Raw genomic sequence first — 17,776 nt, 5'->3', positions numbered from 1 at the left:
TCTGCTTAGAAATGTCCAGCCTTTCCTCAGGGTCTTCTGGAAAGGAAGCTCTCCTGGGAGAGCTGGACACTCAGATTTAACTGCAGCCTCGTTTGTCTGGTTACTCCATCTTTACACCGTGACTAAACAGCTCTTAAATTGCTGGCACAGGACCCAGCAGATCAGTTGTTTCATAGCAGTGGTATTTACGAGTTGTGTTTCCCGAGATCACAGATCTTTCCACAGCCACGAGGGAGATGCAGGTCAGCACACAGCAGAGCTCTCAAAAACGTGGCTCTATTGCCACGTGTACAAAACTCACTGGTGTTACGGGAAGTTGATGATTCATTTAAGATCTAAATAGTCTAATATGCTATTACACAAGTACAGCCCCTGCCAAATCCAGTGGCAGGAAATAATCCAAGCTATAAATTGTGGTCAGATTCCACATCAGGCTTCAAATCATGAGCAGATTCTATGTGAACCTATAATTTATTCAAAATTTATTACTCTTAGAATCAAATTATTTAAAATTATTTCATTACATCATGTAATTAGTTCTTTTAATATTTGCAATTGATAATTCAGGAATTTAGTGCCCTGAGAAGCCAGTTGGGTCTATGAACTTGCTGCTCTGGGTATTGATGCCAGGTGAGGGAGTCCTTTGTTTTTTCAAACCCTTTCACTAGAAAATTGTACATACTAGCAAGATGGGGGTTGCTGACACTGTAGAAAATGGCACTTTTTCCCCTATTGTAAATGTACATCACGTTTGTCATCTCTTTTTGGTTATTACTTTTGAAACTCCAGGTAAAATGACTCAAACACTGGAACATCTTTCCTCTCTGACTAATAGTATCTATCAAATAGATACTAAACTGAAGAATGTTGAAAGCAAAACTGGAAACCAGATTATAATGCAGAGGAATTTTTACCAAGTCATCCTGAAACAGAAGAGGAAAGATGCAGACTGAGCGATATAAATAAAATAAGTGTCACAGTTTAAAACTGTAGATGCTAAATGCTGCAAGGGCCCTCTCTCATTTTGGTGAGGTGGATTGCTCATTCAGTGGGGTGTCAATCCCAGTTTGGTGTGGTTGTTGTTCAGTAGCCACTCAGAGCCAAGGAGCTGGGCAGAGCCTGCTCCAGGGGATGTCTGATTACTAATGAACCTGCTCTGTAACCCAAATGCAGGTGAACTGACTCACAGGCCACACAGCTTCTGATTCTTGCTGAATTCTCTGCAGTTCCCCTGTCCAAGACACCACTGTGAAACGCCCAACAAACAATTTCTACAATATGGATTTGCTCTGTGTTTCCCTTTCCATTTAGTAGAAAGCACATGGCCTGCAGATGAATCCCAGGATGCTGATTCTGCAGTAAGCTCACAGTGTTAGTATATGTCTCATTAAAAATAGAGAAGATAACTCTAATCACCTCACTTTTAGCTCTCTGAATTGCTGCCAGAATGAGATTTGAGGATTCATTAGCTAGATCACTTTGCAGTTGATATGTACTGCACAAATTATATTTGTTAGACTGGATTAGCAGCAGACTTTTAAACTGTTCTTCACTGCTCTTGGTTCCCCTTGCTGGGGGATACTGCTGGTGTGAATGTGTTATCTATTTCACTAAATTTTGAAATTGTCAGTGGGGTTTAGTATCTGCTGATAATTTGAATAGTTCCCTGTAAAGATGTCCACACCTAACAAATGTCAGCAGAACCTCTGCACTCACTCAGGGAAAAAAAAAAGGACACGTCTGGGAAATGTTCTTTAGGGTTCAGTCTGTAAAAAAAATAATTCAGGAACTCTACTTAGAAGATTAACTTAGATTTATTTACTGGAAAGAAGGCAAAGAATGAAAAATGCTGCCATAGGCCACATCCTGTGTGTGTTCAGAGGATAAAGAATTTTGGTAGCAGGAAGTCAGTGAGTATCAAGGAAATTTTTGACACATGGTTGAGATCAGCACTGCCAGGAACAGCTTCACTCCACACACTGAGAACCACAGCTAGGGACTGAAAACAGATTTACTCTCATCATGTATAAAGCATCCCCTATATATAATGCATAACTTAAGAAACAGCACAAAACCTGCCCTGTCTTTGGAACATCCTCACCTGGCAGGGAACACACACTGCAGAATGCTTTGTCCAGCAGAGAAATGAGAGAAGGACTCCAGTCTCCAGCTGGAGTTTGCTCAGTGACTTTACCAGTGGGAGCAGCACTCTCTCGCTGTACTTGGAGGCTAGAGACTGAATGGGCCAAAAGCTTTATATGAAATGGTTTTTGGAAAATACACCTTAAACTCAGAGTATGAGTCCTTTCAAATTGTCTGTGAACCAAAAAGAAAAATGTTTTTCTGACCTGCTGGAAAGTAAGGAAATAGATTGACATCTATCAGGGCAGCGGTTAAGTGGTCAGCTCCATGAAGTCATAACTTCCTTCTGTGGGTGGCTGGGTGAAATGCTTTACTTTTGTCAGATTGAAAGAGTTGTCTTCCCTCAGCACACAAGTTTGTCTTTGCCTCTTTTCTAAATCACTCCTAGATGGACCCATAGAGCCCTTGTGACAGGCTGAGGCACTGACACTGCTGATGCTTTGTCATGCTAATTGTCAGCAAGAGGAAGGAGGATGAGAGACTGAGAGTGATCCTGCTCCTGAGAGCTTCTACCTGAAAATGATAAAAACCAGAAACACTAATCAACAAGTAAATCATACACATAATTTCTTGACAAGTGCAGATTCAGAACCCTTTTTTCCCCTATTACTTTCTTATTTTTGACCACCACAAAGCAAACTGCATTGTTTTAACAGTTTTATTTTGTATAAATATGGCAAGAAATTAAACCTCAAACATTTATTGTCATTCTATCTAAATTCTAATTTAAACCAAATAATCCTGTGTGCTTGGAAGGGGGCTTGTGTGTTTTACTGGGCTCATACTTTGATCAGTTATGGTGAGGAGTCTGAGGATGTAACTGGAGAATAACCAGCTGCACAGGAGACAACTTTGGGTAGAATGCAAATGCACTGATCAAAATTAATAAAAAATGTAACCCAACAAGTAGGATAAATAAAAATGAGCACTTATTTGTAACTATATATGTGAATGAAGGATTAAAAATGTCTTGGAGACCAAAGGAGAGTTAATGAAAGCTTTTATTTATAAAAGTCAGTGCTCAAGGACAGAAGCTGAAAAAATTACTAAACAGGAAGTGAGAGCAGAACTTGTATGCATTAAAATGAGTTGAATCTGAGCTCAGGGATCATAAGTATTCAGATTTGTTTCTCTCCTGGTATTTCTTTAATAGAAAGTATGTTTCTTAAGTCCTACTGTCCATTTTATGTACATTTTGGCTAAATATTGCACATATGTACAGACAATACATTTACATTTACATTTACAATACATTTAGATTAATGTACAAATGTAAAAAGTGCAGATTTTTAATAGTGTACACCTATTTTCACTACTGCTTAATTACTTAGGAGCACAGTGAAACAGAGTGCTATGATGTTTCTATTCCAAGTGGTAAAAATAAGAGCCAGATTCTTAATTCTGATGCACCTCTTGTTCCTAATTAATAGTTAATAAATCCTCTTAAAGTGCCAGCTTCTTTTTTTTTTTTTTTTCCTATTGCATGTGTCAGTGGAGTATATGAAATGGGGAAAGAAACTTTTCTGGTCAGTCTGCTCATATCCTCTATTTGAATGTAAAAACCAGGAATTAAAGGATATTTTGTCTTCCTGCAAATTAAGAGTGAAACATACCCTGTAATAAGCTTATGCCACCCCAACTGAGGAACATGAAAGCTCTGTCAGGTTCCTTAAACGTGGTTCCAACCTTCAGAGACCTTACTTCTAATGCTACTTTTTTTTCCCAGCTGTGGAAAGCACTTTCTCTAAAAAGTCAAATCTCTTATTAAAAATACCAATAAAAGAGGGAGTTCTCATCACAGTCCAAAGAATCTCAGGTGTCCTCCTGGTAGCAATAACCAACTTAGTGTTTGTAACAGGAGGAGGGATGAACAACTCCACCTCCCTGTCAATCACCTCATCCCAGCTTTTGGTCCAAGCCACAGCATCTGAGTTCTGGCAGCAAATGGGCTCAGGCAGAAAATATGTTGAAGAACTCAGACAATGTCAACTCTTTAAGATAAGTAGCAAGGGAAGCAAAAATATTTCCAAAGCAACAAAATATTCCTGGTACCTTTTTCTAGCTCAGAGTCTCCTTCAAAGCTCTGGGGGTACCTGTGGAGCACAGCAGAGCCCACACAGAGCAGAGCAGAGCAAAGTGTGATCGGGGGAGGCCAAAAGGGAGGCAGCAGGAGAGGAGAGTGGGAGGTGGAGCTGCAGGGAGAGTCCTTGCTTGACTCAAAAGCAGCTGCACAAGACTTCAGCCATGCAGCTCTGCTCTGCAGCTGAGGTATTTATAAACTGGTATTGTTTGCTTGTGATAATGATCACAGTTGTAAATTTCTGTGTAGAGAATGCACAGGACCTTATCCTGAGATAGACCCATTAGTCATGATTCATATTTAATGCTAGTGTAGAATTTAATGTAATGTAATTAAATGAATTAGATTTATACCCTGTCTGAAGCGGAGTTTATACTAACATAGCTGAAAATTCAAATATTCCTGCTAAGAGGAGTATGTTCCTTCAAGGAGTCCTTCTAATCTATAGCAGTGATGTAGCTGGACATATCTGTCTGGAGGGCAAAAGTTTCCAAATATAAGTTATTCCATGCTGATAAAAACACTACCTTTAATCTGATCAAAGACCCATTTTAATTTTTCTTTAGATGCCGTTACAGATTCTACATCTACAAATGTGGAATTGCAGTTTCAGTTAAACCAAATGTGGAATTGCAGCTCCGTTAAACCAAAGATTGTTGGTCTGGAGAATCAGCTTCCGGGCACTTCCCAGTGTTGAATACATGCTGGGGTGTGTAGCTTTGACCACGTCTGATCTGCTGGAGTCATGACAGAAATTAATGCTGCAGAGTGCAGTCAAGTGGTTTTTGAAGCTGCTTTTTCTACTGTCTTCAAAAAGGCCCAAGTGGAACCTCCTGCTGGAACTCATCAGGACCTGAATGATCTCCTCTTGCTGCTAGGTTCTTAAAAATATCATTGCAGCTGTCTATTGACATTTCCTTTCTGCATTTTTTTTTGTTGTTGACTGTAAGTAGGTTGCACTGTGATAAAGAAAGCTTCCTTTTATTTTAATTTGCCTTGATTTAAGGTCCTCTGTCCCTTAATGTTAAGAAATAATCGAGATAAGGAAACATCAGGGGCACTGGTTTAAGCAACCTTCTTCCCACACTGACAGTTTGAAGTTCTGCTGCTTTTCCTGTTGCTTCTGAATCTCTTCTTATCATCAATGACCTCGAAATTGTAACAGTTGGCCAATCCAAGCTGTTCACTGCTTGTGCTCACAAACACAGTTGCTTTTGTTGCTGAAGAGAATCCTTGCTTTTGATAGAAAAATTCTTCTATCTTAAAGGAGTAAGAGAGGAAAAAATTTAGGATCTTTGGAAGGACAGACCAGCAAATATTTGGGAAAAAAGTGACATGGTAGACACTTGATTTGGGAAGGAAAAGTGGAACAAGTCTAATGGGGAAAGAAAGATGGGGAAGTGTGTTCAGGTAATATGGGAGTGTGAAACAGGTTGTAGAAGAAAGCAGAATAAAGAAAAAGAAAAAGTAGGAAAATTCAGCATTACTTAAAAAAAAAAAAAAGACAAAACTTCCAGATAAAAAGTTTAGAACTTCTAAATATTTCCCATACTGTAAGGACTTCTTGCAACCTTCAGATAAGTTGCATTAATTGCATTTGAAACTGGAAGGGAAGAAGGTTTTTTCCTGTTAAAATGCGTTTCACAATTGACAATTTAAGAATGCATGGTCTAATCGTAATATGTGCAAATGTCACACTGTATTTTCATCTAGACTGCTTTTTCTGTGAGGTACAAAATGACTGCAGTGGGAGTGCTCAGTGTTGTCCTGATCTCACCTCTAAGGTCCAAGTGCTTGCAGAAAACAGCCATACAGAGTGGGCAATAACCAGTTCACAAGGAACAAACCCTTGCTGGATGCAGCCACACCCACAGTTAGTTTTTAAGAAATATATTCAGGTCATCATTACCCAGTAGTCTGCAATGGAAAATAATTAAAATTCAGGGCAATATCAGAAGGGTGAAAATGTGATTTAATTGAAACATTTTAGAAAAGCTGCCAGCATTCTGAGAAATTATTTGCTGTATGTGTATTCCTATGAGAAATTATTAAATTAATTGAAAAAGCTATAATATGACTGATAGCACTTAGTAACATACTAAATGAGTATCACAAAATCAGTTGTTAATCAGGATTAGAGATTAAATGGGAACAGTGATAAGAATCTTATTCTTTTCACCTAAGGCAGTTCTGTGAAGGAAACCTCTTCATTTCAATTTTGACCATTATGCACCCAGTCCTAGACAAGTTTCCTGTCCGATACCTTGGCTGAATGCAGAAATCCAGATCTACAAATATCAATAAAGAAATTTGCACGTTTTCTACTGCCAGAAATAGTAGTTCCCTTTTGCCTATGGATAAACCACAGGATCAGCTTTTTGGCCTGTTCCCTGCAACAAAATTGGCTAAAACCAGTGACTTCAGAAAAGAAGTGTCAGGTACTTGAGTAAGACATGATTAACTAATATGACATAATCATTTCTGAATGAGCAAGACTAACATGGAGAAAATAAAAGGAGCCCACAGAAGACTGATAAGTGGGGTTATAATAACCACAAGAAGCTGGTGTGCCATTATGCTGTAGAAATCCTTACTGAAGCTGAACCAGCATGTTTGGGTTTTGTGTGGAATTGCTTGTTGTACTGGCAATACAATACCACCCAAATGCTTTAATAAACTCTAACCTCGATTTAGTCATAGCAATTGATGATTTTACCTTGTCAACGTGACAGAAACATGAATGAAAATTCATTTCACATTCTGAAGTGAGGAATCCTTTCAGCTCAGGAAAGGCCAGCAGTGGAACAGAGGGATGCTGGCAAGCAGGGGCCAAAGATTACGAGGAGCGCCCCGAGGAAGCTGACACAGCTCCCTGCTGTCCTGAGAACATGATGTAGTCCTGCATCCATCATTCATGTGCCTTCCAAAGGTGAAATGAGGGGCAAGCACTTTCCACCTTGTTACTTCACAAAACACCTGGAAAAGACACAGAGGCTTGTTCAGACAAAGACATGGGCACTGGCAATACGTTTCTCGTGTTTCCTGCCTTGCCTTGCTGCTGCAGGTACTGGAATTTGAATCCAGCTGTTGGCTCCCAAGAGCCTGGAAGCCACAGGAGTGGGGATTTGTGAGCAGCTGCTCCTGCTGTTCCACCTGTTGCTCTACGTAAACAATTAGTGGTGCACCCACAGTCACCAGGAAACACAGACTGCTCAGCTGGAGTATTATCAACTTCATTGCTCGTTTTCATATCTGTATTTCTTTAGCAATTTACACAAAGGTCAGCATGAGTCCTATGTTTGCACATTCCAGCATTATGACTGCTTTTGTTACATTAGAAAATACTGGTATTTGAAACAATATAACCAAATAGAAAACATATTAAACCCTTTTAGACAGCAATAATGAATCGAATAGCATTGCAAGGAATAAAACCCATGAGTGTCCCAAAAAAGTGCTAATCTGATAACCTCCTGAATACAGGTAAAAGAAAACTAAGATTTTTTTTTAATATAAAAATGTATTTTTAATGCAGTCAAATTCTGTTATTTATCTTTGTTTTATCTAGGATATCTCCATGTTTGTCAACTCTAATTTTGTTATTTTTGACTCCTTTAACATAAGCAGCTAAGACTTAAGATTTATAGAAATATTTCTAATAGCAAAGTAATTTCATGAAAAAGTAAGGTAGTTTTATGAAATATTATTTATTTTAAGTATGTATCAAAAGCTATAATTCACTTAAATTAATCAGGATTCAAAGAGGAAAGCATGTTTATTTTAGTACTTTTACATAAACTTGCTGGGTTATTTGCAGCTCACAAACTCTGTATCTCATCTCAGTTTTTCTCCCAGTGAGCTGTGAGCACTTCCTTGTGTGCCCCCGGGTCTTTCTTTTATGCCTGCCTTTCCTCTCAAGCACACAGAGAATTCACCCTGCCTCAGTCAGTCTCCTCTCTTTGCAGCCAGACCCAAGAAACACACTTGGCTCTGTAGCTCCAGTTCTTCACCTCTTCTGCTAACACAGCTGTGATTACCTCAGCTGTATACTCTGCAAAGCCACCAAAGTGGTTTTACACTTTTCCTGCTTAAAAAACTCCTTTTCTATCTGCCTGCTACCGCTGTGCTATGCAGAAATCCAGAAATTTTACTCTTTGAGTACTTTGCTTTGTCTCCTCAAGTTTGAAAAGATGGAAAAGTAAGAAAAAGGAATAATGTACCATGCCAGCACAACCAAAATGTGGGGTTATTTTATAATAAATCTATAATAAATCCCAAATGTACAGTGAAGGCTGTGGTCATCACCAGAGGTCAATCATTTTTACTGATCTGAAATGCCTCACAGGAGCCACGCTGGCACACTTCCCAAACACAGGTGTGTCCAGGAGGGGACTGCCTGGAGTTGTGTGACTGGCATGAGTTGACAAACTGAATGCTGTGCTGCTAGATTACTGAAATTCTTAATGTGTGTCTGTAGTTCCTTGCATATGAAAAGCTCTCCCTAGATGCTGAGAATTTATTCTGAGTGAATTTTTAATATAATAAAATCCTGGTCCTGTTCTACTGTACTCGTTATTGAATCAATCTAAATGGAAACAGGATAGGATTACAAAGACCAAACTTATTCTAAACAGAACTCTCTGTCTTATTAAATAGAACAAAATATTATAGCTTGATAAACATACCTATAGCTTGCATAAGCCTCACACACATATTTAATTATACAATTAAAGTTATAGCTTAAATACTCTTTTTCACTCTTTGGAAGTTCTGGAAATTTTTGCCTGTTACACAGTTTGAGTATTTTCACACTTCTTTCTGAACAATTCCAGTTTATTGTTGCATCTTGGCTGTAAAAACTGCATTAGAAAGCTTGTGTTTTAAAAATCAGCATCTGCTTGAACACTAATTCATTGATACACACCCCTTATACTGAAATTTTCTTTCCATTTGCCTCCTTAAAATGTAAAGTCAACACTACATAGGAGTCACAGCTGTCCATTTGAGCAATCATAAAAAAATAAATAAGCTTGCAGTCCTATTTAAGGAACAGTAAGGAAAGGACATACTTGTTTCCTCGCAAAAACAAAATAAACCAACTCCCATAATGCATTTAAAGAGATATTCTTGGAGAACACCGTGATCACAGGCATTATTCTGAGGTTGCACTGTAATACTGTGATCCTCAGCACAGAGTTTTCATTGAGTTTTCATTTCAAAACAGTATAACCAATTCCACTGATGCCTTTGGAACTTCTGTGCCTGTGCAACTGTATCAAAAGTGTGAAAAAAAGCATGAACTGTGAGTGTCATCTTAACGCCACAAATACCAGTTGCTGTCTGCTGCTTATCTCCCCAGGGTGTCACCAATCCACCATTCTGCAGCTCTGTAAGTGCCATTTTCCCTCAGGGCCGTGAAATATAAAAATACAGGGTGGAAAACAGAGCAAGAGGGAGGAGGAGGAGGTGAAACTGCCGTAGGTTACAGCCACTCCTGCTCCTCTGTCTGCCACACAGGGCCTGAAGCAGGTTGTGGGCTGGGTTAGCTGGACTTCCACACAGTGCTAACCCAGCCTGACAGCAAACAGCAAAATCCAAAATACTCTGCGGTTCATCATCACATTATCTAGTCCAACATCCTGTTCAAGTTTTATGCACACGTTTTTTATTAAAGCCCTAATCTTGTTGGTTTGACTGAAGCACAGCTTGTGTTTTCAGTAAAACATATCTTCCAGAACTGCACCCAGGCTCACTTGGAGAAAATAAAGTAGTGCCCCTGGGAATTTTCTTCTCTAGTTTCACTTGCTAGACATTTGTTCCTCTTACTTCATTCACTAAAGAGTTGTTCAGTACCCACTATTGTCTTCTCTTTTTCCTCACCTTGCTGTCCGGAGTTAACTGATAAAAGTAAGAATTGTCAAGGAACTCCTGCATCTTTGAAGAAATGTTTATTAACAAGATGTTCAGCTTTTCTGTTCTCAGAAGAATCACACATCAGAGATTTTTGTATTTCCTGGTTTTGTTAGTTTGTTGGGGTGTTTTTAATTAAAAAAAAGAAAACCTATTGATCCAAACCTCTAAAAAGCACTATCTCCTTGACATTTACTCAGGACCTTAATAACCCTGGCTCTGTTACAGCACCTGTTTCTTTGCTGCTCCATCTCTGCGTTGCTACTCCTGCTGTTCCACTTGCAGACACTTCCACCAGCTAATGGCCCAATCTTTTTTTCAGCATCTGTCCCTTGGGAAACCTGTTTGGATACTGGGTTTAGCATCTGCTCCAGCCTTGGAGCATCCTGCTCCATCTGGCTGGAGGGGGTGGGGATGGCTCCTGGGGTTTTTGGTGGGGTGAAGCAAATACTGAGCTCATGGCTACCCAAAGAAGTATACTAAAAAATGCTCAAGAAATTTCAGCAGAGTTCTCCTTAGGGGTAAAGCCAACTCCCAGCTGACTGAAGGAGATTAAAGAGAGCTCTGAAATCATGAGCTGGGCATGCAATGGCATCCTGCTCCCATGGCTAGAGCCAGCCCCAGATCAGGGACTCTGCAAGGAACCACCCCTACTCTGCCTGCTAAATCTCTGTTTCACCTCAGCACAATTGTAGGGACAAACAGCAACCAAGACTCCTCGCATCTTTTGTCTTAAACCTAACTGGACATTTCAAGTAGGTCTCATAGAGATGAGGAGAATAAACTCTTCATCTCAAACAACTTTTGGGGATATTTCATGCATTGCAATTTGTAAATACTTAAAAACCATAAATGGTGGTGTTTTTCTCAGGCAATGGAACATCCCTCTCTCCCCACCAGAGGGAGAGACAAACCACTTCCCACTCCCCCTCTTCAGATAATCTGTTTTCAACTCAAAATTTGTGGTTTTGCCACAATATACTGCTGGGAGCTCATGCCAACCTGCATGCCCATGGTATCCCTGATGATCCTTCCAATCTTTCATTTTCTGTTCTTCTATGTGTAACTTCACATTTGGCTGTGTTAAAGTGCATTTCTGTTTCTTTTTCAAGTTACACTCTTGTCCCATTCACATAGGATTGCTAATCTCATGCCATTCTCACAATGATCTGCAGTGATTTTTGTATTTATTTCAAAACTGTCTAAAGTGCCAAATAGAGTCTGCTAGTGGTATCAGTAGAAAGCCAGTAGAAAATTGGCCCTTTAAATAATCACTCTTCACTTATCACCTTTTAACTGAGAATTGCAATTTAGCCAGTCCTCAATCCCTTCAGTGTGTGCTCAGGGTCATAGCCTACTATGATACTTTAAAGCAAAGAAAGGTACTCATTTTGTACCCTTTCTCCAGCCAAACCAGAGAACTCCTCAAACAATCACCTTTGTTTGATGATTTTACACTGAAATACATTGACTAGCATGTTTCGTTTCGTAGTTTCATATTTTAACCCCATTTCAGCTTTTTAAAAAAGATTAATAGAAATAGTTCTTTCCAAACTTTGCCTATCATCACAATATTTCTGTGCATACTTTTTTCTTCCTGTTGCCATCCTTGATTTAGCAAAAGTAGTTTCACAATAACTTTGGGTGCTGGTGATTCATCCACTCATTTCTGTCCAAACTCCCTTTGGATCTATAGGACTGGTTAAGTACCTTCATGTGGAAGTATTTTTTTTTCCAAATCCTGGGTTGACATTTGGAATGCTGTTGATGCAGGAATATGCTCTGCATAGCTGGAGTTAATTTGGCTGCTGTCAAATCTGTTCCAGCACAGAACAGCTGATAGCAGCATTTATCAGTTACTGTCTTTGGGTTTGCTTTTTCTTTTTTTTTTTTTGGAATCTGTAGACAGCATAAAAATTTATGCACAATTCTTTAGCAACATCTGGTAAATGCACCCAAACGTGGTGATCTTTGATAGCTGTGCTGTCTTTATATGATTTCTGGCTTTTCACTGACAGCAGAGAGAATGGTACCCCAGAAAGGCACAAAGGCTAAGCAGCGCTCCACAGTCAGCTCCAAGGAGCACATTACTTTATTAAAGCTGACAAACACTGTCTTTGTTATTGCTCCAGCTTTCCAGGGAAAGTACACATGACTGCAAACCTCAAGACAGACAGTCTAGGAGAGCATGTTTATCTTCAGGAGTAATTGAGACCGATTTGCATCCAATATTTGAGGCCTGTGCAATACCACATCGCCCTTTCTGAGATAATTGGAGAGGCTCTGCTCTCCCACAGCAGCCTGAGGTTGCCTATAAACATTCCTACACAACAGAGAACAGTTCTGGGCAGCTAATCCCTGCAGCACGTACACTTCTTTTTGTTCTCTTCTGAGACCAAGAATTTGATGAGGCTTATCTGGCTAAAGGACATACTTCTTTCCAATGGTAACTCTTGTGATTTGAGATTTGACTTCAAAATTAAATTCTTCTATCAACTCATCTGGTTGCATCTTGCAAGATATTGGTTCATGTCCCCTTTGTCTGCTAAACAGGTTTGGCCAAAGTCCTCACTAATTGCTGTGCTGTGATGGGTGGGCTTAAAGTTTTCATTGAGTTTTCATTTCAAAACAGTATAACCAATTCCACTGTCTTTTGTCTCGCTAATACTGTTCAAAGAAAGTATCTGATGGAAGTGGGTATATTTATTTAATCAAAATTTCAGTGTTAAGGATGCCACAGCTCACCAGTCCCTTGTAATTTGAAGCCATTTGCCTTCTCTTAGGCTGCTCCACTCAAACTGATGGTGTGTCAGTTTTCATCCAGCTTTACTATTTTATCTCTAACACTAAACTACCCACAGCAAATGTAATCCACCAACAAATTGTTCAGATTTGAGAGAAATTCTGTTTTAACCTTAGAGATGTTTCCTCTTAAATTTGGCTTCCTGTGGACAAGAAATGTCCATCTTGACTGAATCCTGGATTTATTGTTTTCTGTGAGTCATTTATGCAATTAATCCTGCTATTGTTATTACTTCTGGGCAAGCAAAGTGCAAGTACAAACGGTCCTGGACAATGCAAACATTCCTGGACACACAAGATTTTCTTTTTCACAGTACTCAGGGTGGACAATTGCTTACACATTCTTTTGCACGACTTCTTTATTTTTTTTTGTCCTCCTCACTTTTGTATCCAAACAAGAGCAGCTCTGGCACAAGCTTCCAGAGGCACAGCACCTTTGCTGACAGTGGCTCCCATCCCATTGTGCTTGTCTTTGCAGCATTTCACATCTGTACCTCTGGCACAGAGCATTATGCACAACCAGCACGTCATGAGCCCTCTGCCCTCTGAAGTACTTCTTTTTATTTTTAGAGAAGATATATTCTGTTTCATAAGTTGTTGGATCAGCTTAGCACCCTGGCTGGGGGCATGATTGCTTTGCTGCTTTGATACAAAGAGCATTGAGATTTGATCTTGTTATCTGTGCTGTGACACGAAAGCAGGGAAAAGACTTTGTTGCAGCATTTTGTAGTGGTATTGAATCTACAGTATTTCACTTTTTTTTTTTTAAACATTTTGTGCAACATCTAGAATTGGAGTATGACTGCAGATCTGGGCAGCTCATAAAAGAACAGCATATGACATCATGTCCCAAAATTATGCCACATTGCCACTTGGTCATCTGGGCCCATATGTCTCCTGTGCTTACTTAGAAAGGCAGACATTCATTGCTGCTTCACAGTTTAGTTTCAGAAATTAGTTGCTCATTTTCATACTTGTAATAAGAAAAAGCTACATAGTGTAAATCATAATTTTTAGCATTATGTAAGAAAAAAAAAACAACAACAAACCAGTAGCACGAGAAACTGAGAAACCCAGGTTTTAGTCCAGTGACAATCATGGAAAAATCACCAATTTGGGAAAATCATATACAAAAGCAAATCTGTTATGCTGTTCCATATATGCAAAGACAGTCTAGATAAGCCTAGATTTCCTGAAACTGTTTAACTTAACTGTAAATAGATAGTGCACTTTATCAACTTTTAAAATTGTATCACTTTTAAATTTTGTTATTTTCTGCATTTGCATTTCTGCTTTTCTCTTTGATATGTGCCTTCATTTCGGAGTCATTCCAGGACGAGGTGTTTGTGAAAATTTTTTCTTGATGGTTTTATCAGACTGTTCAATAAATTCCTCTCATAAAAATAACTCCCAAAATTTCACGTACATCGCTGCACGCCATCCCCCAAATGAAGGCATGACAGTGAATGACTGTACAGTGCCAATTAAATTTTACAACTCACTAACTTAAATAGCATTGCTCATTTTATCGTGACTACTCATGGAAGTGAAATTACTGCAGTGCTCAAATGCTCGTAGGATGAAGTGACTTACAGAGGACCAAGTTAAGCAGCTCAGTTATGACTCTGTGACTGAGCCAAGGCCTCCAGAATCATTGAATCATGGAATTGTCATGGTTGGAAGAGACGTTCAGGATCCTCCCGTCCAACCACCAACCCAGCACTGCCCCTGTAAGCCCTAACCCAGTAACCCACATCACCCAGCACCAGTTTCAGATGCCTCTCGAACCTGGGCAAGAACCTATTCCATTGACTGACCACCCCGTCAGCGAAAACTTTTTCTAAATCTAATCTGAATTTCCCCTGTCTCATCTCAGGGCCATTTCTTCGGATCCTCTGCCGGCACAGCAGCAGACACGGGCGCTCCCCTGGCTGCAGCCGCCTCTCGAGTCATGGGGAGCGGCGAGCCTGAGCCTCCTTTGCTCCAGGCTGAACACCCCCAGCTCCCTCAGCCGCTCCTCATCAGACCTGGACCTTTCACGAGCGACAGCTCCGCTTATATCGATTTTCTGACACATCTTCAGGATTTTTGTTCTCCTCTTTTTCCCCACCACCCCAAACCCAGCACGGCAGCACCCCATGCCCATGACAAAGCAAACCCATGTCCCCACGCACCCCTCCTTCCTCGCCGAGCCACACGAGCCTCTCCGAAAACGGGGCGCGGATGCGGGAGGGATTTTCAAGGGAGGGATTTTCGCTATAAAACAACGGATCCCTCACAACGTTGGCGCGGCCGAGGAGTCCGGTTCGCAGCGGAACAGAGCGGGCGCTGCCGGACCGCGGCTCCCGGGACGGGGCCGTTCGAGCGGGGCCGCGGCCCCTGAGGCGGCTGGTGCGGGCCGAGACCGCCTATCCCGCGTATCCCCGGGTGCCGGTGCCCGGCCGCGCCCCGAGCGCAGGTCCCCGGGTGCCGGTGTCGGAGCCCGGCCGCGCCCCGAGCGCAGGTCCCCGGGTGCCGGTGTCGGAGCCCGGCCGCGCCCCGAGCGCATGTCCCCGGGTGCCGGTGTCGGAGCCCGGCCGCGCCCCGAGCGCAGGTCCCCGGGTGCCGGTGTCGGAGCCCGGCCGCGCCCCGAGCGCGGGTCCCCGGGTGCCGGTGTCGGAGCCCGGCCGTGCCCCGAGCGCGGGTCCCCGGGTGCCGGTGTCGGAGCCCGGCCGCGCCCCGAGCGCCCCGGTGCCGGTGCGGCCGGACTGCATCTCCCGCGGCGCCCCGCGGCGGGGCGGGGCGGGCCATGCGGCGGAAGGGGCGCCGCTCCTGTCGGCGGCGGGGGCAGCTCTATCCGGGCTCTTGGCGCTCTCCCTTCCTTTCGCGCCGGCGGCCGCTGGAGGCGGCGGGTCCATGTGCGCTCGGCGCGGCCCCGGCCCCTGCCCTCCGCGCTGCCTCCGCCATGGACCCCAGCGGCATCATCGAGGCCCTGCGCGGCACCATGGACCCGGCGCTGCGCGAAGCCGCCGAGCGACAGCTCAACGAGGTGAGGGCGCCGCCGGGCCTGGGCCGGGGCCGCGGCGCCGGGGAGCGGGGACGAGGCCGGTCCGTGGGAGGGGGAGCGGGGCGGGGGCGGGGAGGGTCCCCCCGGCTCCTCGGCCCGTCCGCCCGCCGCCGCGGCCCCTTCCCGCCGGCCGCGTCCCGCCGGCCGCAGGCCGGGCCCGGCGTGCATTGTCCCCGCACATGGCAGCGGGGCCGGGCCGGCCCGGGCGGGGCTGCTCGGGCGGGGGGCAGCGGCAGAAAGCGGCCGAGGCCCCCGTGCCTCTCTCGGCGGTAACAAATTGCCTCCATTGTCTCCGCGCTCGGCCGGGAAAAGGGTGATCCGCGGAGCGGGGTTTAAAAGCGCCCTTGTGCAGGCCCTCGGTGGCTCCGGCTGGACACAGCCCTGCCTGGGACCATTTGAGCGACATCAGTCCTTGGGTGTTGGAAGCGCTAATTTGTCGGCGGGGAAGGAGGTGGAAGAGCCCCATCGCTTCGCAAGCAGTGCAGCCTGTAAGAGTGGCCTGGGCTGAGCTCAGAATCAAATCTGATGGCCTGGGCTGAGCTGAGAATCAGATCTGGCAGCCTGGCGGTGTTTGGTGCTCCCAATCCCGTGGGCTCCGGGTTCAGCAGGGCTGCCGGGGTAGGTGTGCTCCCTGGGTGTATGCGGACACGTGTCCACGGGACGGGGGCAGACGGGGTTCCCAGCCCAGGTGTGTCATCCGAGCACTGCGCTCACTGCCAGACTCGGATGTAAAATCCCAGCAGCTCCCAGTTTCAGGGACTTCGCTTTTGGAAGAGGAGTATATTTTTATTCTGTTTAACTTCACCTGATAGATGAAAACTTTATTGATGACACACAGCCACGGGGCTGGTAGACATTTGGAGAACAAAAGTGTTCTAGTGTTTGACCCAGAGAAAAGAGGAGGTCTTGATGGAAGAGGTGAAGGATGAGCCTGCGTGGCAGCTCTTGTGGTGCCTTTAGTTGGCTTTTTCCACAAACGTTTTTCCTTGTTGCTCTTAAGCAGACTTCGGGCCTGACAATACTCATGTAATGCAACAGATGTTCAGCAGAGCTTAGATAAAGGAGGGCCAAATGTTCTTCTGGCAGTGGAGAAAATTTCAAATACTAAAGGTATAGCTTTTCAGAAAATTAAAAAGTGATTCTTCTGTGTTATTTAATAAGTGATTGGTAAATAAATATTGGGCACCTTTGAAATAGATAGCTCTAAAACTACTCCATGACTAATTGACACTTGTATGAAGTAATCGCCTGTCTTTTCCATGTACTCTTTTCAAAAGTATGTTAGTGTTTGTTATTTAAACCAAAAATGCAATAAATGTGATGGCCTATAAAGACAGTAATATCTATGAAATTTTAAGCTGGCCCCAAAATGCATTTTTTTTTTCCTGTTCAATGGATGTCAGTATTTATATATAGTAACTTGCTTGAAATCTTAGTTCTTTTCTGCAGGTATTGAGTTGCTGAAGGTGCAGGAAATTAACGTTCACTGCCGGCTGGGGTCTTCAGCAAATGACAAACTCTTGCAGCAAGGCTCGTGCTCACTGACCACTGGCTTTTGTTCTCACTTTGGAATCAAAACCCCATGGTCCAACGTGTACTACACAAGTGCTAAATTGGCATAAAATCTGAACAGTTGTGCCCCTTTAAAAGCACCAGATATTACTGAACCAGTGTGTAAGAATTCTTTGTTGTGGGAAATGGACCATCACTAATCTTTCACAGATATTTTGGGATAAAAATATGTGCTAAACCAGAAGTCTGCAAGCACTTACACATACATTCAGCTTTATTCACAT

The 17,776-nt window shown here is 42.9% G+C and overlaps 1 protein-coding gene and 2 long non-coding RNA genes across 3 annotated transcripts in view; 1 reads left to right on the top strand and 2 right to left on the bottom strand.

The window, feature by feature from the left end:
• Positions 1-260: 260 nt before the first annotated feature.
• LOC137476401 (uncharacterized) lies at positions 261-1,155 on the bottom strand. The gene is made up of 2 exons (XR_011000355.1): positions 465-1,155; positions 261-434 (listed from the first exon to the last, which is right to left on the bottom strand). It is a non-coding gene; the product is annotated as an uncharacterized lncRNA (long non-coding RNA).
• Positions 1,156-1,452: 297 nt separating this feature from the next.
• Positions 1,453-10,008, bottom strand: LOC137476400 (uncharacterized). The gene is made up of 3 exons (XR_011000354.1): positions 9,292-10,008; positions 6,948-7,198; positions 1,453-2,655 (listed from the first exon to the last, which is right to left on the bottom strand). It is a non-coding gene; the product is annotated as an uncharacterized lncRNA (long non-coding RNA).
• A 5,731-nt stretch (positions 10,009-15,739) lies between these two features.
• The window catches only part of IPO7 (importin 7), a 34,481-nt gene continuing 32,444 nt past the window's right edge, over positions 15,740-17,776 (top strand). The window contains exon 1 of the mRNA XM_068194622.1: positions 15,740-15,962. Coding sequence (XP_068050723.1) covers positions 15,879-15,962 — 84 coding nt within the window. The 5' untranslated portion in view covers positions 15,740-15,878. The remainder of the gene's footprint in view (positions 15,963-17,776) is intronic.

Source organism: Anomalospiza imberbis, chromosome 6 (assembly GCF_031753505.1).
Source record: "Anomalospiza imberbis isolate Cuckoo-Finch-1a 21T00152 chromosome 6, ASM3175350v1, whole genome shotgun sequence".
NCBI lineage: Eukaryota > Metazoa > Chordata > Aves > Passeriformes > Viduidae > Anomalospiza > Anomalospiza imberbis.
Note: the sequence above shows the minus strand (reverse complement) of the source record. Positions and strands in the feature narration are given on the sequence as shown.